At 32.8% G+C, this 22,972-nt stretch overlaps 3 protein-coding genes across 8 annotated transcripts; 1 reads left to right on the top strand and 2 right to left on the bottom strand.

The window, feature by feature from the left end:
- Positions 1 to 159: 159 nt before the first annotated feature.
- Positions 160 to 22,944, top strand: LOC149905048 (uncharacterized). Of its 2 annotated transcripts, XM_090106604.1 has the most exons (14): positions 160 to 294; positions 553 to 751; positions 946 to 1,140; positions 1,346 to 1,456; positions 2,036 to 2,089; positions 2,702 to 2,810; positions 3,300 to 3,417; positions 4,167 to 4,302; positions 12,472 to 12,611; positions 14,995 to 15,113; positions 17,583 to 17,737; positions 18,948 to 19,077; positions 20,916 to 21,091; positions 21,789 to 22,944. In XM_090106604.1, exons 2-14 carry the CDS (start codon positions 586 to 588, stop codon positions 21,902 to 21,904), a joined length of 1,725 nt encoding a protein of 574 aa, XP_089962730.1. In that variant the 5' UTR covers positions 160 to 294; positions 553 to 585; the 3' UTR covers positions 21,905 to 22,944. The 2 variants fall into 2 exon arrangements, with proteins under 2 accessions (XP_089962730.1, XP_089962731.1); XM_090106605.1 differs by lacking the exon at positions 2,036 to 2,089.
- On the bottom strand, positions 5,215 to 8,976 carry LOC149905050 (uncharacterized). Of its 5 annotated transcripts, none has more exons than XM_090106609.1 (4): positions 8,888 to 8,976; positions 7,149 to 7,313; positions 6,859 to 7,043; positions 5,215 to 6,597 (listed from the first exon to the last, which is right to left on the bottom strand). In XM_090106609.1, the coding sequence occupies exons 1-4, from the start codon at positions 8,914 to 8,916 to the stop codon at positions 6,401 to 6,403; spliced, it is 576 nt and encodes a 191-aa protein (XP_089962735.1). In that variant the 5' UTR covers positions 8,917 to 8,976; the 3' UTR covers positions 5,215 to 6,400. The 5 variants fall into 5 exon arrangements, with proteins under 5 accessions (XP_089962735.1, XP_089962739.1, XP_089962734.1 ...); XM_090106613.1 differs by lacking the exon at positions 8,888 to 8,976 and adding an exon at positions 8,130 to 8,261; XM_090106608.1 differs by lacking the exon at positions 8,888 to 8,976 and adding an exon at positions 7,921 to 8,117.
- Positions 10,121 to 12,101, bottom strand: LOC149905049 (uncharacterized). The gene is made up of 3 exons (XM_090106607.1): positions 11,849 to 12,101; positions 10,604 to 10,743; positions 10,121 to 10,332 (listed from the first exon to the last, which is right to left on the bottom strand). The coding sequence occupies exons 1-3, from the start codon at positions 12,076 to 12,078 to the stop codon at positions 10,121 to 10,123; spliced, it is 582 nt and encodes a 193-aa protein (XP_089962733.1). The 5' UTR covers positions 12,079 to 12,101.
- Positions 22,945 to 22,972: the final 28 nt, after the last annotated feature.

Raw genomic sequence — 22,972 nt, 5'->3', positions numbered from 1 at the left:
TTCATCATGTGTTCATCCGAATATTTTGCTGTGTAGCGTAGCGTCGCGTCGCGCCGCTACGCTGCCGCGTAGTTGCGTCCACGTTGCGTCTAGTGCGCTTGAACCTTTAGTAACATAATACATATGCCATTATTGTCATTTTTGACACTAATTTAAAAATTGACAATTGGCAAAATACGAATTGAAAATAGACTGCTCCACTTTTTTTAATTATTTTATAGTAAACATAATATATTTGGTGCTGATATTTAATTTACAGCTATTTATTTTATATAAGCGGTTCTTCCTTTTGCTGTAAGTATATTTTCCTGCTTCAAGGAAAATGAGTCTGCGTACTCCTTATCATAAACGCCCATAAGTTTGAAAGTTGGATACATTGATCTAACAACAAATGTATATTTACTGTGCATTTAATCGCTCCTTATTATTTATAACCTTGGCTTACAAACATGCTAGTAAAAGCTCTATATTATTGACGTTCGCCTCGAGACATTAAAAAAGGACAAAGTTTATGACTCATCTCTGATCTCACTGTTAATTTGTTTTCAATAGGATTCCATAAGCGAAAAGTAAGTTATTTTTAAAATGGCTGAAATTGAAGAAAAAGTGGTTATGACTCCTAAGAGTAAAACACCTACATCTACAACTTTAATTGTGGAGAGAAAGGCTGTAGAGGCTGAACCCAGTGACAAAATACATGTAGCAGGTGGTGACCATACAGGCATCATTATAAACAAGGAAAAAGTTTATGGTAAGCTTAACTTAATTAGTCTTATCACACCTACTATGTTCTGATAACATTATTGTATCATAACTAATGTATTAAAAAAATTTTTCTTACAAATGCACAAAAAATTGTATGAATAAACACAGACATTTCAATAAAACATGTAAATTATTGTTTCAGTTATTTTAATTAATGTGTAATATTGATATTTCTTTCAGAAAATGGTCTAACAGAACCATGTCATGCCCAATTGGAGTTTTGTGTGTATTTAGTGTCGTCTGTAGATGGCACACACACGAGGGAGGCGCGGGCATTACGTTTCTGGTTCAAACCGGAAGTATCTTTGTATGAATGCCCACATGAGGCTCAAGCATTTTTCAGAGAACTTGTCAGTCCCCAAAACTTCCCAAAAGGTATGTTATAGTTTATTTATTAATTGTAAATATAATTTCGAGCTTTTTCATGTAGAAGATTTATGATATAGTAATGATTTTTTACCACATAAGTCAAACTAGAAATGGCCATACTGTCTAAAAAAATAAATTATACATTATGTAAAATATTCACCAATAATTAAGTAAAGAAGAAGGCTAATTCAACTTTAATTATTTTATTCAGATTATGTTGGATTCATTAAGAAAATAATAAAATTGATGCAGAACAAGTATCATCAATTAAAAGTGCTAGAAGTTGAACTCAGACAGGAAGGAAGTGGATTACCACCACCAGGTAAGACATAATAAATACAATAATTTTATACTTATACATAATTTCTTTTGTTATTCAAATTTTGTGATACACTTGGAAGATGATATAAATATATACTAATATTATAAAGCTGAAAAGTTTGTTTGTTTGAACGCGCTAATCTCGGGAACTACTGGTCCGATTTGAAAAATTCTTTCGGTGTTAGATAGCCCATTTATCAAGGAAGGTTATAGGCTATATATCATCATATGGAGCCACGGGGGTGAAACCGCGCGGAGCAGCTAGTAAATTATAAGACTACACACTGAAAAGTTTAACAGGCAATGATAAAAAATAAGTCTGAATAAAAATTGACTGACTGAAATTTCATAAGGCCAAAATTCATATTATGCTTGTGTATTTTTTTTTCACAGTGAAATTTTCTTATTAAGGGGTGGATTTCCATTATAAAAAAATAACTTTTATTAAATTATGTTATTTATGGGTTACCTATCTATATATTATATTTTATATTTATATGATATACCAAATTATTGTTAATTGTATACTATTTATTTATATATTATACTTATTTAATACCTTTAATTTTATATGGTACAGAGGCAAATGGTGTGATAACGAGTAAGGATATTGTAAACAAATTATCTAATGGTAGTATGTATATTATTTTATTTTTAGTGTTGGCATGAGTTTGTCAAACGGTTTAACATCTTAACTCATTAAATTTTTTGTTTTATTTATTCACCCTATTTGGAAACTTAGCAACTAATAAGCATTAACTTTAAAGTTTGTACATTTTTTGTGTGTCAAAATATCTAAAAAAAAATACTAATAAAATCCAAATTACATTGTATAGCTCACTCTTAAATATCAATAAATACTATATTTCTTTTAAATCATTATTAAACCTGAATACAGTGTGCAACCATAAAATACCAGAATTTTATAGTTTGCAGTAACTTAGTAAGCACAATGTTTTTATAGTTATAAAAACATTAGTTTTAGTGGACCCCTTATTAGTTTTTAGCTCTAATTTCATATTACCTTCATTATAATATGCTATCATCGTGAGTAGTTTTTCCTACGGTATACATATTATACATCAAACAAAAGCATGTAGATTGATGCATAGAATTTAGGAACTGCGCACTATTCAACACATGTATATACACATGCTAATGTAAAGTTTTACCAAACTTGCATGTAGTGTACATTAGCCTTATAAATGTATAAATATGAAGATACTAATAAGTTTCATATTTTCAGCTTTCATGGAAGACAGTTTTGCACACCAAACACGGTTTTCGGAGCAAAGAGTGCTAGATATGATTGAAAATGCTTACCCAAATCCTTTGAGCGTTGATGATTTTGTTAAGTAAGTGTTTTTATGTTTTTTTTTTCGTGAAGTCAAAGAAAAAACGTATAGTTCCCGTTCCCGTGGGATAAAACCTATCCTATGTCCTTCCTAAATGTCTCAAGCTATCTCTACCAAATTTGAAGTAAATCCATGCATTACTTATTACAGACAAACAGACAATAATTCTTAAAACTATATTTTTGGCTTTGTTATCTATTGTACATCATGCCCTAAGTATTCTTTTATAAAAGATTTCAATGTACAGTTTTGACTTTCCGACGATTTTATTGTATGTATAGATTGTAATTAATAGATTTTGTAAAAGTCTGTTCTGAATTGAGAATTTGAAGGGCTTATAAAGTTATAATAATTTAAAAATATATCCAATGAGCTTTTTTAATATTTCAATAATGTAATTCATTAAACAAAATAGGTGAGTTCAATTTTGAGAAATGTATTTCTTTCTATCATAATAATATACCTACTTAATATGGATTCTATTTGTAGTGCCGAAAAATGGTCAAAAGCAGAGGTAAAGGATGCTTTAGAGTCGTTAGAAGAGAAGGGCCTGACTCGACCTCTGTCAGAAGGCTTATACATTCGTCAGCATAGTGTTGACACACAGGTATGAAGTATTCTTGTTAAAGCATATATAACTACCTATATGATTATAAAATAATATAAAACTCAAAGGTGACTGATATAGTGATCTATCAACACACAGCCCAAACCACTGGATGTATCGGGCTGAAATTTGGCATGCAGGTAGATGTTATAGGACGTAGGCATCCGCTAAGAAAGGATTTCCCGAAATTCTTGCGGGAACGGGGAAAAACTGGGATGCACGTACAAAGTCGTGGGCGGAAGCTAGTTATAAAATAAAATAAAACATTTGGCGTTGCGTGAAAAATGTTAGACATATAATTTTGATATACCAAACATACAGATTAATCTAACAGCGACTAAAATTCATTTCGCCGCGCCGTTTATTTGACGAAAGAGAATGCCAAATAAATTGACATTAATACGCTTCACATTCGCCCTTCGTCAGCCTATCCCTACGAAGACGTCGACGAAGGAAAAAGAAAAAAAGAGCATGGCATTCTGGTGTAATAATGTATCAGGTGGCCCTAGTGCACTATATTATATTTTATAATATACTAGCTGCTCCGCGCGGTTTCACCCCCGTGGCTCCACTCCTGTTGGTCGGAGCGTGATGATATATAGCCTATAACCTTCCTCGATAAATGAACTATCTAACACCGAAAGAATTTTTCAAATCGGACCAGTAGTTCCCGAGATTAGCGCGTTCAAACAAACCAACAAACTCTTCAGCTTTATAATATTAGTATAGATATAATATCTTCTCTTTAGGTTGTGAAACAAATGCCCACATTGAGTTCAGCCCGGCAGCCAACAATCGCAGTGGTCACAGCGCTGTATTGTGAAAAGCAAGCCGTTGACGCTATGATGGATAATCAAGAAACATATGTGCGGTATACAACTGTCGGTAAGTTCTTTATATTCTAATTTACTTAAATTGATGCTATAGGTCCGAAATTGAGGAGCCCGTTTATCGATCGTTTATTTCAATGACACGTGCAACCCTAATGACTGACGTCACTGGCGCGTTTTGCAACTCCGCATGCCACTAACGTTCTCGTCGACTAGAGTAAAAATACTGCTTGGAAGAAGCTATAATACGATCCAACTAAGAATAGGTATGTCAATGCCCTTTATGTGTCTATGCCTTATGTTCGTATGAAATGATTTATATTTACTTAAAAAAACCTCCTTGCATTTTAATAACAGCATTTTATTTTGCCTGATTCTTGCATCAAATGTAATTGCTTGATTTAGATTATTAATAATTCATTTGAGTTAATACGTATGACGTCACAAAATGGTGCTGAATCGATTCTATTCTTAGGACTATTACTATTGGATCGCATATTACAAGCTCAAGTGGCCGGTGCTGTTCCTCCAACTTCAATCAAAAGTTGGGGCCTAGATATTAAACATAAATGCTATACTAAAAAAAAAGAGCGCGTGTGCCGAGCATACGTGTCAAAAGTTAAACTTCTTTGGCAAGATACAAAGATACTAAAATCGTCGCCTTACTCTATAACATGACGGTGTTGCCAAGAAGTTCCACTTCAAAAAAAAATGTTGTGTGGTTTTATGAAACCACGGTAAAAGTGAAACTGTTCGAACTGTTCCGAACACTGCTTTGTGTAGCGCATGTCGCGTGACGGTCGGCTGCCGAGTAGGTATACCTACTCGGCAGCCGCGATACACGCGACATGCGCTACACAGACCAAAAAGTTTGAGACGATGTAATAAAAGTTTCACTTTAAAAAAGCTAAACTAAATTTTAAACTTTAAAATTAAGACGGAAAGGTTTTTTAAAATAAAAAAATGCTTTTATTTATCTGTACTTTATTTTGCATATTAAATACGCAGGTGGGACAACAGTATTATTCTTTATTTAAATAAGAACATAATCAATAGTTACTAGTCAATGACAATAAATAAATACGAAAAACATCAAATACGCATGTGCTGTACATATATTGTGATTTTAATTATAAAAATAGGCAAGTAGCATTAAGGTGATGTAAAATGTAGGAGGCATTTATTTTAGGGGCATTCGTGAACGCCTACTTATTGTGTTGTTATTTAATGTAACACATAGAACTAATACTAATACATACATGGCTACAATTAAGCACTTAAAAATAAGAAATTTCAAAAAACAGAATCAAATGGACGTTAAATATCTAATGGACTTAAAAACACACACACACAAAATAGATGCAGTTTATTCCTATCTTTAAATGCGATTCTGCCATGAAGACAAACATATTAAATCATAAATAATTATTCAAATTTACCAGTTACACATCAAGAGTATCATTGTTAGAAATAATTTTTATGTATCTTTCAAAAACTCAAGTCAGCTACACATTACAAAAAGTAAGGTATGGTACGCATACAATAGTATTTATATATTTTCATTATAAACAGTAAATTATATTATTCCATAATATTATAGTTATTATACATGTCAATATTAAATAGAATGAGATACAAAATTAATACATATTTATATAAAAATTACATAAATAATGAAGTTACACTTCTAAGCTAAATTCTACTAAAAATAATACTTATGTATCATTGTGATGGACGGGTGTAAAGAACCCCATGACTGAACAGTGAACACACCTTAAATTTTGATATTTGTTGAAAAGATTAAGGCTCTTGTGGTAAACATTTGTTTAAAAAACTACTGGTGTTCAAATGACAGAATGTCCAAATATGATTTTGACCAAATAGATGCCAATAATATGTACATCCGTACATGTTTACGAATATAAACAACATCCACTTTGCAACAAGCTATATTGCCAGCATTATTTTCAAAGAATCTTATATCTTGTTTCAAATTTGTTGCTAAACAAATGTTTACCACAAATACAAAGTTTATAGACTACAGGCATTCTATCATTAACTAATGGCAATATTCATTATTTTCCACTTTATTTTCTACATGGGAAGCAAATCTCTATATAATAATCTTAATAGCCATATCAAATGTGTCAGTTTCAAAAAGAGAAGTTTAAATTACTTACTTTTTCTATATCATTACTCAGACTTAAAAATTTAATATCATCAATATTATGATCGAAGTCAAAAGGTTCCAAAATGGTGTCGCCTTGCTCACCATCATCCTCCATCCTTGATCCAACGCTTATTAATATGGATGTTCGCCATATTTTAAATTTTAGTTTGAACTGCGCTTCTGTAACAAAAATATAGATACAAAATTTGTTTTTCATTTGATAAGTAGTAAAAGATAGTGTAGATATTGTATGCAATTTGTACAATAAATATATTGGAAATTTAAAAGACAACCTCCACACATAAATATATTTAAAATCTCACTTCACTATGACATTTTCTCAATTTAGTAAAAATAAACCGTTATTTGGTACTTGTAAAGTAGGAGCATTGAAATCAATGTGTAAAAATTCTGATTTATATATTAATTGGAATAACTTACTTTCAAAATACATACCCATCAACAAAGATGAAGATGATATATCTCCAACTATTTGTTCTTGGGCAACACCATTTATTATCTTTCTTAGTTTAATGCTTTCTTCTCCTGTGAAATTAAATTCCACTTCGCAGGCAACATTGTTATGATCTATTTTATATGTGCCTGTAATTAATGCTACAATTAACCTGAAATAAATTGATAAACATTGAGAAATAGTTCATAATTTATAAATTTTTATGATCATGTGATTTTAACTCTGTGAAGAGTTCTTCATTATGTTAAAGTCTTACCTTCTGCGGTCTGAGGTCATATGTCCAATAACTTCAAATTCATCTCCTTGCTTCAATTTTGTAGGCAAATTGAAAATGATCTCATTTTCTCTGTTTGCCATTATTTCTCCTAGTGCCTGACCATTGATTGATGTTCCATAATCAACCTCATTCTGAGTTCCATTACTGTGATAAAATTAAGAATTAAAATATACATATTTTGTTTGTGCTATTATAATTTATACATTTAAGAAAGTCAATTAATTACTGTGTATAGAAAATATGTTACATGATTAATACATACACGAAAGGAATAACCTACTCCATATCTTCACTTCTATACTAATTGATCCTATCGTAAAACATATACTTAGGTAAACAATAATATTACTCCTAATAATTGAGCAAAAACCATTTACCTGAAGCCAGTGCCCATATTCCACATTTAACACCACAGTTATATGAAATAAAAGTACAAAATATACGCATTAATTCCAATAAAATATATTTAAATAACACACATTTGATGCGCTATTTATTTTTCGCTACTTCTGTTGATCATTCATAACTCTAACCTTGTTACAAAACAGGATTTTTAGAATTTGACATTGACATTCGAATCTAAAGAGGTTCCTACGCAGGCGTACAACTTGTTAGACTATGTTGTCACTTTAGAATTCCCAGGATAAAATATACAATGAGAAATCGTTAATACGCACTGTACTTATAATAAAAAAATACGTATAGGTAATTGCTACACACTTAATAACTTTATAACTATATTAAATCTTACCCGAAAATACATTCACAACACACTTTCAACATATTGAATAATTACTTGTTTTCCGAAAAAAGAAACGTTATTACAATCCGAACCACGGATCCGAATCGACAGCTTGTTTAAAAGATTTTTCAAGGCGTATCAATAAATGATTTAAGATGGAATGCTGATGTCTGGTTAAGATGACGTAATGACAAAAACAAACACGCTGACATACTAACCGCTATATAACTACAACACCTTGGTTCTAAATTTTCACTACACAAGGAACACAGTTAGTTTCTTTAAGACGTCCATCGACTGTGCCGCTTCAGCACACGAATAGTTCGTAAGAAGACTTGGGTTGTAATAGAATAATATAATGTTTACATACGTTACTTTATTGGCACCTCTCTCGTGATTATAAGCATTTTAAAGTCAGTCTGGTTAAAAATAATTTGTTCCATATTCTAAGTGGTTCCTTATCATTTGCGTTTGATTAGGTACACGGCACAGTCACTGGGTTTTCTCGTAATTTATATTGAGGTGATAAAGAGGATTGATAAGTCATACCTAATACAATTATGCCCTTAAAAAGGGCAAGATATGTTAATCCACGCATTTGTTGATTTTAGAACACATAGCGAAATAATTTTTCAAATTGGGCCAGTTGTTCCTGAGATTAGCGCGTTCAAACAAAACTCTTCAGCTTTATAAAATAAAAATAAAAAATAAAAAAAATTTCTTTATTTGTTTCCAAAAATTAAGTATAAGTACCTAAATTATAAGAAAAAATAATAAATCTAAGTATGATAACTATCTTTAGGTTATTAATTCACTAGCTGTTCGGTCGCGGCAAAGTCCGCGTCGCAAATTTCCCATAGGAATCCGATATTTCACTAACCCCTCTAATTATCATCTTTAGACCCAAATTTCTTATCGTAAAATCGCCTCGTTTTGTATACTTTTATTAATTCATAAATAACATATGGTTACCTACCTTTTGTATTTATTGTTGATGAGCGGCATCAGATTTGTATTGCAAATCTTACGGTAGAAATATCATTCATCTAAAACACGCACTGGGGTTAAACTTTCTGGAACATATTTCACAATATCACTCCAAGACGCTTTGTTTAATACTGTTAACTAATATAAAACCTGCGTATAGGGACTTTCCTGTTAGGGTCTGTTATTTCCATAGTCTGTGAGTCTCGCTTTCGTCATTGGAAATTCTTATTAAATGCAAGATAAAAAAAGTCAATATAGGTCATTAAGCATAAGCTATTTAGAAATGCAAGGGCTTAGGTCAGTGTTGCGACTTGCGATCATTATAATATTTGAAGAGAATCTCAAAACACGGTCACGCTATTTGAGAATCGGAAGAACGTATAACTCAAAGTATAGAAGACTATACCAAGTAAACAGTCATAACAATAAAATGATTAGATTGGCCAATGATACCAAAGCGATATGTTATTCAGAAAAAATATTGGAGTATGCCGACTCTAAAAAAAAATGATAAGGTTCGTGAGTAGTGCGGTTTACTAGCCGCACTACTCTTTCTTCTACTAAAAGGAGAAAAGTAGTAGTTGTGATAATATATTTAGGTTTATTTTCGTCGTGCACTGAAATTATCTTTCCGTTTGGGGATTACGTAGTAGGGTTTTCGATATTACCCTTCTCCGAGGGTCTAAGTACGCGCAAATACATTTTCCACTTAAAAAATGGATAATCTTTAAAAGGTATTATTGCTTTGATAATGCTAAATAAATAATTCGACTTTGGTGCGCCGACATTTGTCTCTACGACCTCAATAATGTCAATTATATTGGGTATTGTCTGGCTGTGACTGTGACACGGCTTGTTTGATTCGACAGGTCACTTTGGATTTAATTTGTGGCGTAAAAATAAATATTTCGTTAAATTATCACTTTTATAGGACTTAAAAATTCACGTTAATTCACCTGGCGGTATTTTAGTGATATTGTTTTTTTACACTATTTACCTATGTACACGTCACACACGTACAGATGCCAGAACCTTAAAATTAACGTTTGGGTAAACCACAAAGTACATTCATATGACCTAAGCATTTCCTTATTGTAATATAAAGAAAACAAGGATAATAAAGTTATATAATACGACATTTTATTAACAACTTAACAAAGTTCAAATATGACTAGAGGTTGTATCACTTCATGATCTTTTTAAGATCACTAATTATTGAGCATTACTGTTCTTTAAAATCAAAGCTCAGTCTTTGAATGTGTGCAGAGCCTATAACGTTGATTTCCTCCAAGTGGCTCAGTGATTGAAATTCACATTGTTCGATAAAAGTTTCACCCGCCTCATTGCTTTCGAATAGTATTGAGATTATGTCAGAACGTGAAGAAATTCTTGATGTCGCTATCCATCTTATGGTAAACGTTACAAACTCTGAAACTAAAATTTATATTATTGTATCACGTATCAAAATGTGACAACAGTTTCTATTCAAAATAAGTACTTAGATAGGTACTTAAAGGAGGAGAGCTTAAATTATGGGAACTAGACAAGTGATAATCATGTTTTCATAATGAGTATGTTTTAAACGTTAATAATAGACACTTTCAATATTTAGGCAGTAGGCTCTACAACAATAATTATGCCTCTGATTTACGAGTTAGGGTCATTAACCACAAATTAATCAAATAATAATATGCAAAACCTATACCTGTTATTTGGCTTATATTATATGTACTGTCGTGTATGATAAGAGTTTGCGACAAAGCAACGATTTTTCCATCCTTTGGGCTGAATATGATACTGCAAATATTTTCGCTCATTGTTTTTGATATTAAATCCACTTGTAACCTGTAAATGTAAGTATATGAGTAGGAAAGCCACACTGTCTGTGGGAACTACCAGATACTTGTTACAATATATTTAATTTGACATGGAACATGCTTTTTTTTCGTTTACCACAATATATGGCTCTAGGATTTGTCGGATACCTCCATTCTTCATAGCGATACGTGTTTTGGTTCTCAAACCATACTAGTTAGTTTGATTAAGTAGGTAGGTACTAGGTAGCGCTTAGTTGAATTTCAACGTTTCTCGTCGTTATCGTATTATTTAAATAACAATAACAATAACTTTATTTCCAAAATATAAGATAGGTACATATGTAGAAATTCAAAACCCTTGCTCCCACACTAGGATTCCCTGTGTCGTGGGAACAAGTTTCTTCCAGTGGTACATTTTACTCCTTAGGCTAAAAATAAACTATTACATTAAAATCTTCTATATAAAAACATATATATATATTTTTTCATTACTTTATAACAAGATAAAACATATAAATGTATAATTACATAAAGGCCATTTGGCATATTTGACCCGGTTGATGAGAGGTTGCGTACAAAAGCCTAAAGCGACGGCCTCACTATACATTTTAGATTTTTTTAAGTGTATGGAGACAATATTCAAGTAGGTAACTATTATTATTTAAATACATAATAGTTTTCATCATCAATTTTCCGTACCGATAGGGTAAAAGGGTCCCGAGTCCCGACTCTATTATTGAAACATCGCTGTCCATACGTCTGTCACCAGGCATCATGAACCGTGATAAACATAAAAAAATTCAGAGACAATTTATTTCTGTTGCCGCCAATTATAACAACAAAAACATAAAAAAACATATAATCAACATTTGGGGGGGATTCCCGTACCATATGTGTTTTTTTTTGTTAAAAATAATTATGTAGTTTAAAATCGCTGTTTCCATTTTCCAATTTACGTGATGTACTTATACATTGTTTTGTTACTGACGTGTTTTAGGAATTCTATTGTTTCTTAACACCTGGTAGTCATCAAAATTTGCTTAACTGAATATCACTAGGTATCTACTCGTTAATTTGCATTAAATTTAATAATTTTGGCTTTTACGTAGGATCTTGCTTAAATACCTACTTACGTTTCAGAAAACTTTATTTTCCCAAACAAAGTTATGCTAGTTCCGTCTTGTAAACTCGTAGGGATTTTAAAAACTTTAATATCATTTTTGACATCGTTGTTAACTATTGTGTGGACTCTTCGTGGTTGCACATTCGCAACGTCAGACACTATAACACATAACACAAACACAACATCACAAACTTTCAATACCATTGTTTGATCACTATATTCTGATTTATTTATTTGCATATAATATTACGGCAAAGGATCGAACAGTATGTAATAATACGTGCTTTACTTCAAATGAATTATTGTGATCTGTTCTTACAACTTACAAATGAATCATCATTAATAATGATTGGCTATATAAGTAGTTGTATAAAAATTCAAATTCAGATAGTTTACGTTTTTACACCTAAAAATGGTTATGTAGCAGCGAATATAGGAAAATTTAGGCAGGTATACGAATATGGTAAAAGACATCAAAAAGGAGCGACTAATAAAAATGATAGGAGGAAAATATCATTTGAGAACTTTAAATGAATTCTTATTTACAAATTAAAACTGATGTGAAGATAGATATTTACTCGACGTAGTAGTGACGTTTTTTGAGCTTTTTTAAATAGAATAATTCTCTTTCAGGTGAATCAAATGTGTACACGCTGGGTACCATAGGAGCACATCGTGTGGTCACTACCAAGTTGCCCTCTGTAGGCCGTACGAGAGAGGCCATGACAGCAGCCGGTAACACTACTACGAGATTACTCGGCATCTTTCAAAAGGTAAATCGAAACGTTATGAAATAAATTCAGCTAAACTTTAGATTAGTATAGATTACTATAGATATAGATTAAGTATTTTGTGACTATAGTCACAGAATACTTAATAGTAGCTAACACATAGTGTAGATCGAATAGTGTGAATAGTGTGGTTTCTCGCAGTAATGTAGGTTCCAATGGAATATGGATAAATATTATTTTTAATAGCTTCAGATTTATCATATTCATGTAAAGTATTGGTATTAAAAAAAATCTTCTTTGTTTTTTACTATTTGCAAAACAAGCGTAGAATCACTAGAAACGTGTTATTATGTACCTAGTTATCCGTGTATCTATAGGTTGTCGGTATTTCCCCAATACGACTTACGAGTTAATTCTGTTATGTGATATAGGTAGGTATTATTACCTTCTACAATTGTCACAACTATAATATTTTAATAGTACCTATATTATATTCTATTCTAAGTAACAACAATATAAAATATAAATAATAAATCAAACAGTTCGCCTTGTGTGCATCTCAACTACATAATATAATAATATTACCCTCTTAAGTCTTAACCATGTTCAATGTGCGTATTATGAAATTGTTTATTGTAAACATATACCCATTCAGTATTATTTTACCTAATATAGATATAAAAAACGTAAATGTTTTCAGCAATATAACATGTTATAGGTAGTAAGTAAACAATCATGATCTGAATGGTGAATGAATTTATTGCAAATGCAATTGACCAATCATGTCAATAAGGTGCAATTGACCTATTATTATAGGGTCGCGTAATTTTGACGTGACAACGTCTTATAATTCGATAGCGTCGGCTGCACGCACGAAAAAACATGACTCATGCGGCGTTACCTTGCTCTGAGGCGTTCCATGTAAGGCTTGAAGTGCGAGCGAGAGCGCGGAACGAGCGACAAAGAAGCAGAAACGGACATTGTCACGTTCAACTATCGTCAGTAAACCGACTTTACAGACAACCAATTTTTTTTTGATACGATTTGAATTGATTTGAACAATTCGTCACATAACCAGACAACGGTGAAGATAAGGCGCCATTGGATCTGATGGAATACTTGACAAACATAATATTTTTGTTTTCGTATAATTATGGAGACTAGATAGTTAATAAGGAAACAGTTTCAGGAATTATTTTTATCATTTGTTGATATGTGTTATGCTTTCACTTTTTTACTCGGTGCATACCTACCTAACTACTTTATTTTAATATGTTGAATGTTTTCTGACCAAAAATTACGAAAAATATTTTTCATTGGCATTGTTAATCATCGATTTATCTTATCACAAATCGAATTAAATAATTGTGTAAAATGTTTTTTCATTTAAAATGATTAATCTTCTTAAATAGTACAAATCTATACTAATATTATAAAGCTCGGGAACTACTGGTCCGATTTGAAAAATTATTTCGGTGTTAGATAGCTCATTTATCGAGGAAGGCTATAGGCTATATAATATCATCACGCTACGACCAACTGGAGTGGAGCCACGGGGGTGAAACCGTGCGGAGCAGCTAGTAATATAATATTATCTTTGAAATCACGCGAACTGTAACCACTTTTCGCTTTTTGCTATTACATTCCCATTAAACACAACAAAAATAGTTTATTTACATTAAAAGCTTCCGACTCCAGATTCCATTCGTCGGGTTTCAATGTATTTAATGATTCAAAATATGTTTGCAATAATATTATCGTTTAAGATGTCTGGAGATATTTTGAGAGCGTTGAATAAGAGAACCATGTCTGAATTCCATGTTCTTTTTTTGGATTGGTTACAGAAACTAAATTTGTAATTGTATGTCTCATTGTAATTTATAAACGCAGCATAAAATATTATTTCATAGATTTTGAATTGGCAGGAATTTTAGTTTCGTTACAAAGTATGATTAGATGAAGATGAAATAGTTGTGCGAAAATAACTCAGGACTTTTAAGATACCCCGAAATAGAAACAGACGGCTTACTTTCAATCATTCACGAAACGATAAATATGAAAACATTATTGCCAATAGTTCCAAATTCCATTCTATAAATATATTTGATCGATTCGTTAGTAGTTAGTTGGTTAAAATAACTCAACTTTTTTAAGTTGTCCCATTCGCAAAACGTATGATAAATAATAAAACATTGTTTCAAAGGAGAATGGCGAATATGTTCTATCCCATAGAACAGGTCTATAATTGTTATATATTTATAGAATCAGTATATTTTTATCTACATATTTAATCCCCCATATATCATCAGTGTAACGATCAGGCCCAGAGTCCTATGGGAGTTTGCCATTCTCCTTTCATTCTATGAATAAATTTGATCAATTGGTTAATCATATATGTTTAGTAATAGGATTTTTATTGTTTTAGGTGGAATATGTGTTCCTGGTGGGTGTCGGTGGTGGGGTGCCACATTATACCGACTACAAGAAACACGTGCGCCTTGGGGATGTGGTGGTATCGACTCCAGCCACGGATCTGCCTGATAAGTATGTTATATAATATGTATGTCCGTAGATTAAATGAAAACCGAAGAAAAAAGGTTAGAAATTTTTTTAAGGTATAATAAATAAAACACTGATTTTAAAGAAAATGAGAATCCAGACAAATCTTGTTAGCTTTTCGTTCCCTGCCATTACTGGATAAAACAAATTAAAAGACTAAATAAAAAATTAAAATAAATAAAATAAAAATCTATCAGGAATTGCATCTAAATTGTTCTCAAGTCAATATCAAACAGACGTCAATGTGAATGTATGGTATAATTTTATTACTTATTTTTATAGACGTATTAAATTACCTTGAAAAACGTCCCACTCGATTTAAATGGTTCATCGACTATGCGGTAACGCCATAAAAAGAAAAACCTTGAGTAAAATTATCGTCAATATACAATAGTTGTTGTAATCACCGTTCCATATTTCTAATGTGGCACTATAAAATATTTTGTAAAGTTAACTTGAAGTCATAAAAATTTTTATCGTTGAAGACGAAATTATTTATTATTTGCGGACAGCTCTGTCACTCTGTGTTTTAGTTTTGAAAGGACCTAACTTATCTCCCTCCATTTTTAAACTTAAAAACCTAAATTATCAATTTTGGTGCACAGAGATAAAGCTACTTTCGCATTTAATATCAGTACAAATATGAGTCACTAGTTACATTGTACCTCTTCAAATCAACACAAAATCGGTTAATTAGTTTACGCGTGACCTTGCGCTCGTGTCTCTTAGGTTAAGTACTAGGTACTTCGGTGATATCACATTCAGGCGCATACGCACGTCACAAACGCGACGAAACGTGATATATTCCAACTGGGAATTTACCTTATAATGTATTCATTCATGCTAACATTGAGGATTATCTGTGTTCTTGTTACGACTATAAATAGGCGCATGTAATGCATGTCCTTTGTTTATATCCTCGTTTAAATTATAGTCCTAAACAATTTTGTAATGATAGTTTTGTATTGAAATCTTTGTATTTGATAAAAATGGATTTTTTTTGAAGTGAAACTTCTTTAGGCGCGATGAGGGTAAAATTTCAAGGTCGCGTCATGGCAATACCGTCACGTCATGGAGAAAGGTGACAATTTTGATATCTTTGAATCTTGCCAAAGAAGTTTCACTTCTGACACGTGCGCTCGGTATACACGCTCTTAGTACTTAAGAAAATACCTAGTTAGTTGACTTTTACTTGAAAAATACCTATGCCACAAGAAGTATTTCAAAGTGAAGTAAGATTGATACTATACATATAATATTGAGTTAATTTTTATGTAACACCGGTTATATGTGATTTTATTGTTATGTTTGTTTAAAAACGAGTATTCTGTGACTAATATTATCAACATAAATTAATAGTGCGCATTTAAATAACTAGGCTAATATGCTTAAATACATATTATTAAAGAAGTATTTCTTTTTATATCTTTCTCAAACAATTTAAAACTGTACATAATCTGATTCTCGAGTCGAAATGCACATGACACGCCTGTGTTAATAGAGCTAATTCAGTTAATCATACCTTGACTTTGTATGTGTTTTTTCACATGTATATGTTACAGTTCAAACTCTTTGTAGGTCAAAACCACATTTGACTGCAAAAAATAAAAATCAGTCAATCATCAGTTTATTTTAATGCTTAAAACTAGACTGATGAGACTATGTACTAATTATGCAGGTACTATGTATTTCCGCTTTTCCTAAAAACGATTTTGACTAAAGGCGTCAGTCTAAACCACATTTGACCGCAAAAAAAATAGTCAAAAATGTTTTTGACTGAGGGCATCGGTCAAAAACGTGTTTGACTGATTTTTGTATACAGGGTGTAATCGCTAAGTGTGCACAGGCGATTATTCCGTAACTATTACAGATATCAAAAAACTTTATTCTGATATCGACAGCCCTTTACCTAATGAGTAAAATGACTATAATAACTTTTAAAAATAAAACGGGAAATATCCAAAAATTTTACATCAAACACTCCCATACATTTAGTATGAGATATGACCTATCCTCAACATGTAATATGAAAGATTTTGGTTCTTTTTTTGAATTTTTGCTTAAATTACTTCGCAAATTTTAATAAAAATTCATTTAGAAACTGTAAACAGAGCTCGATGTGGAATACAATGGTATTCCAAAACGAGGACATCACTTCGAACATTTGCTTTGAACACAAAATGTATGGAGAATTCAATGTATGGGAGTGTTTAATGTAACTTTTTTGGATATTTCCCGTTTCATTTTTTAAAAGTTATTATTGTCATTTTACTCATTAGGTAAAGGGCTTTCGATATCAGTATAAAGTTTTTTTATATCTGCAATAGTGACGGAATAATCGCCTGTGCACACTTAACGATTACACCCTGTGACCCTGTATACAAATGGTTTCGACCGTCACTGATTTTTGATTTTTATTTTCATACTAAATCTAAAAATGTTGCCATATTTCAGATACGTCTACGTATTCTGTGAAAAGGCAGAACGCAATGAAAAGGGTGGCTGGGACTATGAGGTGAAACCGTACAAACCAATGAACTTTTTGCTTCAAGACATCGCTCTTAGAGTTGCTAATTGTAACGAGTTGTGGACATCATATGTACAAGATGGTAAGAATTTGCCTATATCCATGATAAGTTATTTTTCTTAAACGGTAGCTTGATCATATACCTAGTACATCTTCATAAACAGCTCCATCTATCAATTCACTATGCGTTAATTGTAATATGTTTTCCAATTTATTAGGTACTAGCGGTGCGCCCCGGCTTCGCCCGTGGTACATATTTCGCAATAAAAGGTAGCCTATGTCCTTTCTCGGGTATAAAAATATCTCTATAAGTACCAAATTTCATGCAAATTGGTCCAGTAGCTAAGGCGTGATTGAGTAACAGACAGACAGACAGAGTTACTTTCGCATTTATAATATTTGTATGGATTTGTTCTATTATTCAGGATTTGCTTGTCTTTAATTTGTTTCTTGGTTTGTCATTCTAAAAATGTATAATTTCAGCAATTCTTACGTTATGAAAGATACTTCAAAAATGAAGAATGTTTCAGTATCGCCATGTCTTTACTTGTCCTAATGTAAAAATCTTATATAAGTAAATATTTCCGATACAAAGTAAAAATTGTCCTTATTCTCAGTCTCATCTTGTCCAATTCTCATTCTTGTATAATTTACTACCTTACATGTAATTAAAAAATGTCAGCTTTGATTAGTCGAGTCCTCAACCATTTATAACACGTATAAAATCCATTACTAGAGAGGGCACCACGAACAAAATCTGTGCGACAAGCGCGGCAGCGCGGGGCGGCTAGTGATACACTTTGTGGATATTCTGCCTCATATTACTTATAAATTAAAATCAATCAATGTAACAAATAAATATTGTTTATCTTATTAAAAAAATATGAATAAACTTATCAATTAAAACCAATCAATGTAACAAACAAAAAAATGAGTTTGAGACGATTGACTCTAACTCGTGTTAAAAAAAGTGTAGTACCTTACCTAGCAATGTCCTCTCTAGTACGTAAAGTCCATTTCAAGAAAGAAATCCCGCAGGTGCAGCGCTGTATGCGCGCGTAATAATTTTGGCAGGGTTAAATGTGGAGAAATCTGTGGGGGAAATTATGTATCTTTCATTTAATTTCATTTTATAACCTACTACGACTCGAATATTTAGATAAAAAAATTGATATAAGTAATGTATTGGCCGATCTCCCCATCTCTTAAATTAGTTCCATAATTGTCCGCGGGACTTCTTTCTTGAAATGGACACTAGTACGTATCTCAATGATAAAATGGCAATTTTGCAGGTCTAGCCCGTCTAAAAGGCATCCCCGGTCGGTGGGAGGCGCCCGAGCAAGGCACGGACCGGCTGTGCGTGGACGTCGGCGACGGGGCCTTCATCGAAGTGTCGCACCCCGCGCCGCACGGCGATCACACGTGAGTGCTGCAGTTTTTTGTTATAAAATACTGTTGACTGTTGTTGTTATATGTAAGAAAGTTGGATCTTTTTCTCATGAAATCAAGAGCTGGGGCGGAAAAACCAGTCAGGGGCAGTATGAATTTAAAAAAATGATAAAATTAAATTATTTTTGACGTGACAACGTCTTATAATTCGATAGAGCCGGCTGCACGCACGAAAAAACATGACTCATGCGGCGTTACCTCGCCCTGAGGCGTTCCATGTTAAGCTTGAAGTGCAAGCGAGAGCGCGGAACGAGCGACAAAGAAGCATAATCGGACGTTGTCACGTTCAACTATCGTCAGTAAACCGACTTTACAGACAACCAATTTTTTGTTATAAAATACTGTTGACTGTTGTATGTGTAAGTTGTTATATGTAAGTGGGGAGGTTATTAAGAGAGTTGGATCTTTTTTCATGACTTCAATAGTTGGGGCGGCAAAACCAGTCAGGGGCAGGATGAATTAAAAAAAAATGATAAAATTAAATTATTTTTTATATTAACGCGGGCAACCGAGTTTATGGTTCGTTTGATGGTAAGCGATCACTATCGCTCTTGATTATTTGCTGAGATAAAACCTCTGCAAATGCGTTTCCCGCCTTTAAACGGTAAAGGGTAAGGAAAGGATTGTCGACTTCTTATAATGTGACTTATTCGGACTAATAATGTTAGTATAGATATTAGATACTAGATTTCCGCCCGCGGCTTCGCCCGCGTTTTCAAAGGAAAACCCGCATAGTTCCCGTTCCCGTGGGATTTCCGGGATAAAACCTATCCTATGTGTTAATCCAAGTTACCCTCTATATGTGTGCTAAATTTCATTGTAATCGGTTCAGTAGAATTTGCGTGAAAGAGTAACAAACATCCATTCATCCATACTTACAAACTTTCGCCTTTATAATCTTCTTATATATAAAATTCTCGTGTCACAATGTTAGTCTGCATACTCCTCCGAAACGGGTGGACCGATTCTCATGAAATTTTCTGTGCATATCGGGTAAGTCTGAGAATCGGCCAACATCTATTTTTCATATGTACCACGGGCGAAGCCGGGGCGGGCCGCTAGTAGTAGTATAGATATGTAATCCTAATTGAAAATATGTAGTAGGTAAAGCAATTTTGTAGTTCGAAGTAATTTTGTTGAATTTTGAAATTTCAAATTTGGTTTATATAATTATCTATTTAGTAGGTATACAGGGTGTAATCGTTAAGTGTGCACAGGCGATTATTTCTTAACTATTGCAGATTTTTGATATCTGCTATAGTTAAGAAATAATAAGAAATAATAGTTACGGAATTATCATCTGCGTACACTTAACGATTACACCCGGTATGTAATACTAGATTTCCGCCCGCGGCTTCGCCCGCGTTTTCAAAAGAAAACCCGCATAGTTCCCGTTCCCGTGGGATTTCCGAGATAAAACCTATCCTATGTGTTAATCCAAGTTACCCTCTATATGTGTGCTAAATTTCATTGTAATCGGTTCAGTAGTTTTTACGTGAAAGAGTAACAAACATCCATACATCCATACTTACAAACTTTCGCCTTTATAATAGTACTAGATTTCCGCCCGCGGCTTCGCCCGCGTTTGCAAAGGAAAACCCGCATAGTTCCCGTTCCCGTGGGATTTCCGGGATAAAAACTATCCTATGTGTTAATCCAAGTTACCCTCTATATGTGTGCTAAATTTCATTGTAATCGGTTCAGTAGTTTTTACGTGAAAGAGTAACAAACATCCATACATCCATACATCCTTACAAACTTTCGCCTTTATAATATATATTAGATTAATATCATCATTTAATATTATACAGTCACGGTGCACGTGTGCACTGCGCGCCAGTAGCGGGCGGTCGCGTGGTCGCCGGTGCGGGCGAAGCGCGCGCGGCGTTCGCGGCGCACGCACGAGCGCTCGCGTACGACTGCGAGCTGGACGCCGTGCTCGATAGCGTCGTGGGGAACAGGAAGGACTGCTTTGTTTCTATTCGAGGTGAGACACACATATACAGGGTGTAATCGTTAAGTGTCCACAGGCGATTATTCCGTAACTATTGCACATATCAAAAAACTTTAAACTGATATTGAAAGATATTGAAAGTTTTTGGATATTTCCCGTTTTATTTTTAAAAAGTTATTTTCGTCATTTTACTCATTAGATACAGGGCTTTCGATATCAGTTTATAGTTTTTTGATATCTGCAATACTTACGGAATAATCGCCTGTGCAGTGTGCACACTTAACGATTACACCCTGTATAGACGCACACACAGATAAAAAATGCGCGATCTGACACACACACGTGTATATGCTTACACAGAGCACGCGTAGAAGAACTCTCGCTCAGACATCACACGCACGCGTACAGTAGTTGTACTACAGTCAAACACACGTACATAATTACATACAAAGTAACAAATCACAATAACGCAGACGAGCTCGAACTGCAGAGCCAACAAGAAGCTATTTAACCTAAAAACCATGTACAATTAAAGCTCGTGGAGCCATCTAGTTATATGAGTTTGTGATTGTAGTATTTATAAAATTCAAAACTGTCGCAATTAACATATTGCTCTATGAAGTAAAAGTAGTTAAAATGTACCATTACAAAGTTTACCTATTTTGACATTCAGGAAAATGCTTGTTTATACCTTAAATCTTAATTCGCATTTTTAAATCAATTTTTCAAGGTATATCTGATTATCGCGATGGCACCCGCGGCAAAGAGTGGCAGCCACACGCAGCTCTGACGGCTGCAGCTGTCATGAAAACTATCATCGCCGCTATGGACCCGCCCACAGATTAAAAATGAGATTTTAACCTACAATTTCAAAAACGTAGAATTTACCCATTGTTCTGCCTTTATATATCATAGATATATCATTAGATTTCTTAGTATACACTTTATTAGGATTTTAATAATCTCGAGTATGTAGCACTAGCATGTCCTTTGAGAATAACATAGAAACAACATAGAAGATTGAAAATCTTTTATGTACAATGTTTAACATAGAAAGTTACAGGTTGACTTGCCTTATCTTTGACCCGTTTGTTATATAGAGTTGATAATAATTTATATACATTTTTGAATTTATACACCTAAAATATGTTGTTGTCTCCCCTTTGATATTTATAATGTTGAGAACATTAATTATTGTTATAGGTGTCCTATAAAGTTGACTATTTATTTAATATAAACAGGGCTCAAAATAAAGGGCTTATGTCCTAGCATTTTGTTTTTAGCATTCCGTTGTAAGAAATGTAATGAACAAGTACACTTTTTATTCCTAAAGTTACGGGCTTTCCTGCTACTACTATAATTATTATTTCTCTAAGTATTCACTGTTTTTGTATTACACATTGCCAGATGTTAGAGCTAATCTTAGATTTTGTCTAGATGTTTATACATTCACTGCCATAACGGCCTATTTATTATTATAAGATAATGTTACATAATATGTTGACCAATTTGTTGTGAAATATATTCTAAAACCAAAGTAGATTTTTGGCTGTTTTTAACAGGTCTAGTCACCTGAAATGTTTTATTTACATCTATTTAAGTGATTGCGTAAATCACGCGAAACACATTTTTTACATTTTTAGAATTAATATATTTATACAATATAGTAATGAATAGAACTTTACTCTAGAAGTAGAATGCAACTTATTTCCAGTTTTTGACGTCTTTGAAGTGATTAAATTATATTATTTGCCATAACCAAAATGAAGGTTTTGTTATTTTTGTTTGTGTGTCTTGATTGAATTATTTGTATATTAGATTTATGTTTGACATTACTTTGCCTGTGTTTCTCTATTATTTATTTGCACAAATAAAGGATCTAAAAAACTTGTTGTTTTACTTACCGATACATAA

The sequence above is a fragment of the Colias eurytheme genome, chromosome 10, assembly GCF_061535395.1.
Source record: "Colias eurytheme isolate Ceu_HAF_F1 chromosome 10, ilColEury1 Martin Lab GWU primary, whole genome shotgun sequence".
Taxonomy (NCBI): domain Eukaryota; kingdom Metazoa; phylum Arthropoda; class Insecta; order Lepidoptera; family Pieridae; genus Colias; species Colias eurytheme.
Note: the sequence above shows the minus strand (reverse complement) of the source record. Positions and strands in the feature narration are given on the sequence as shown.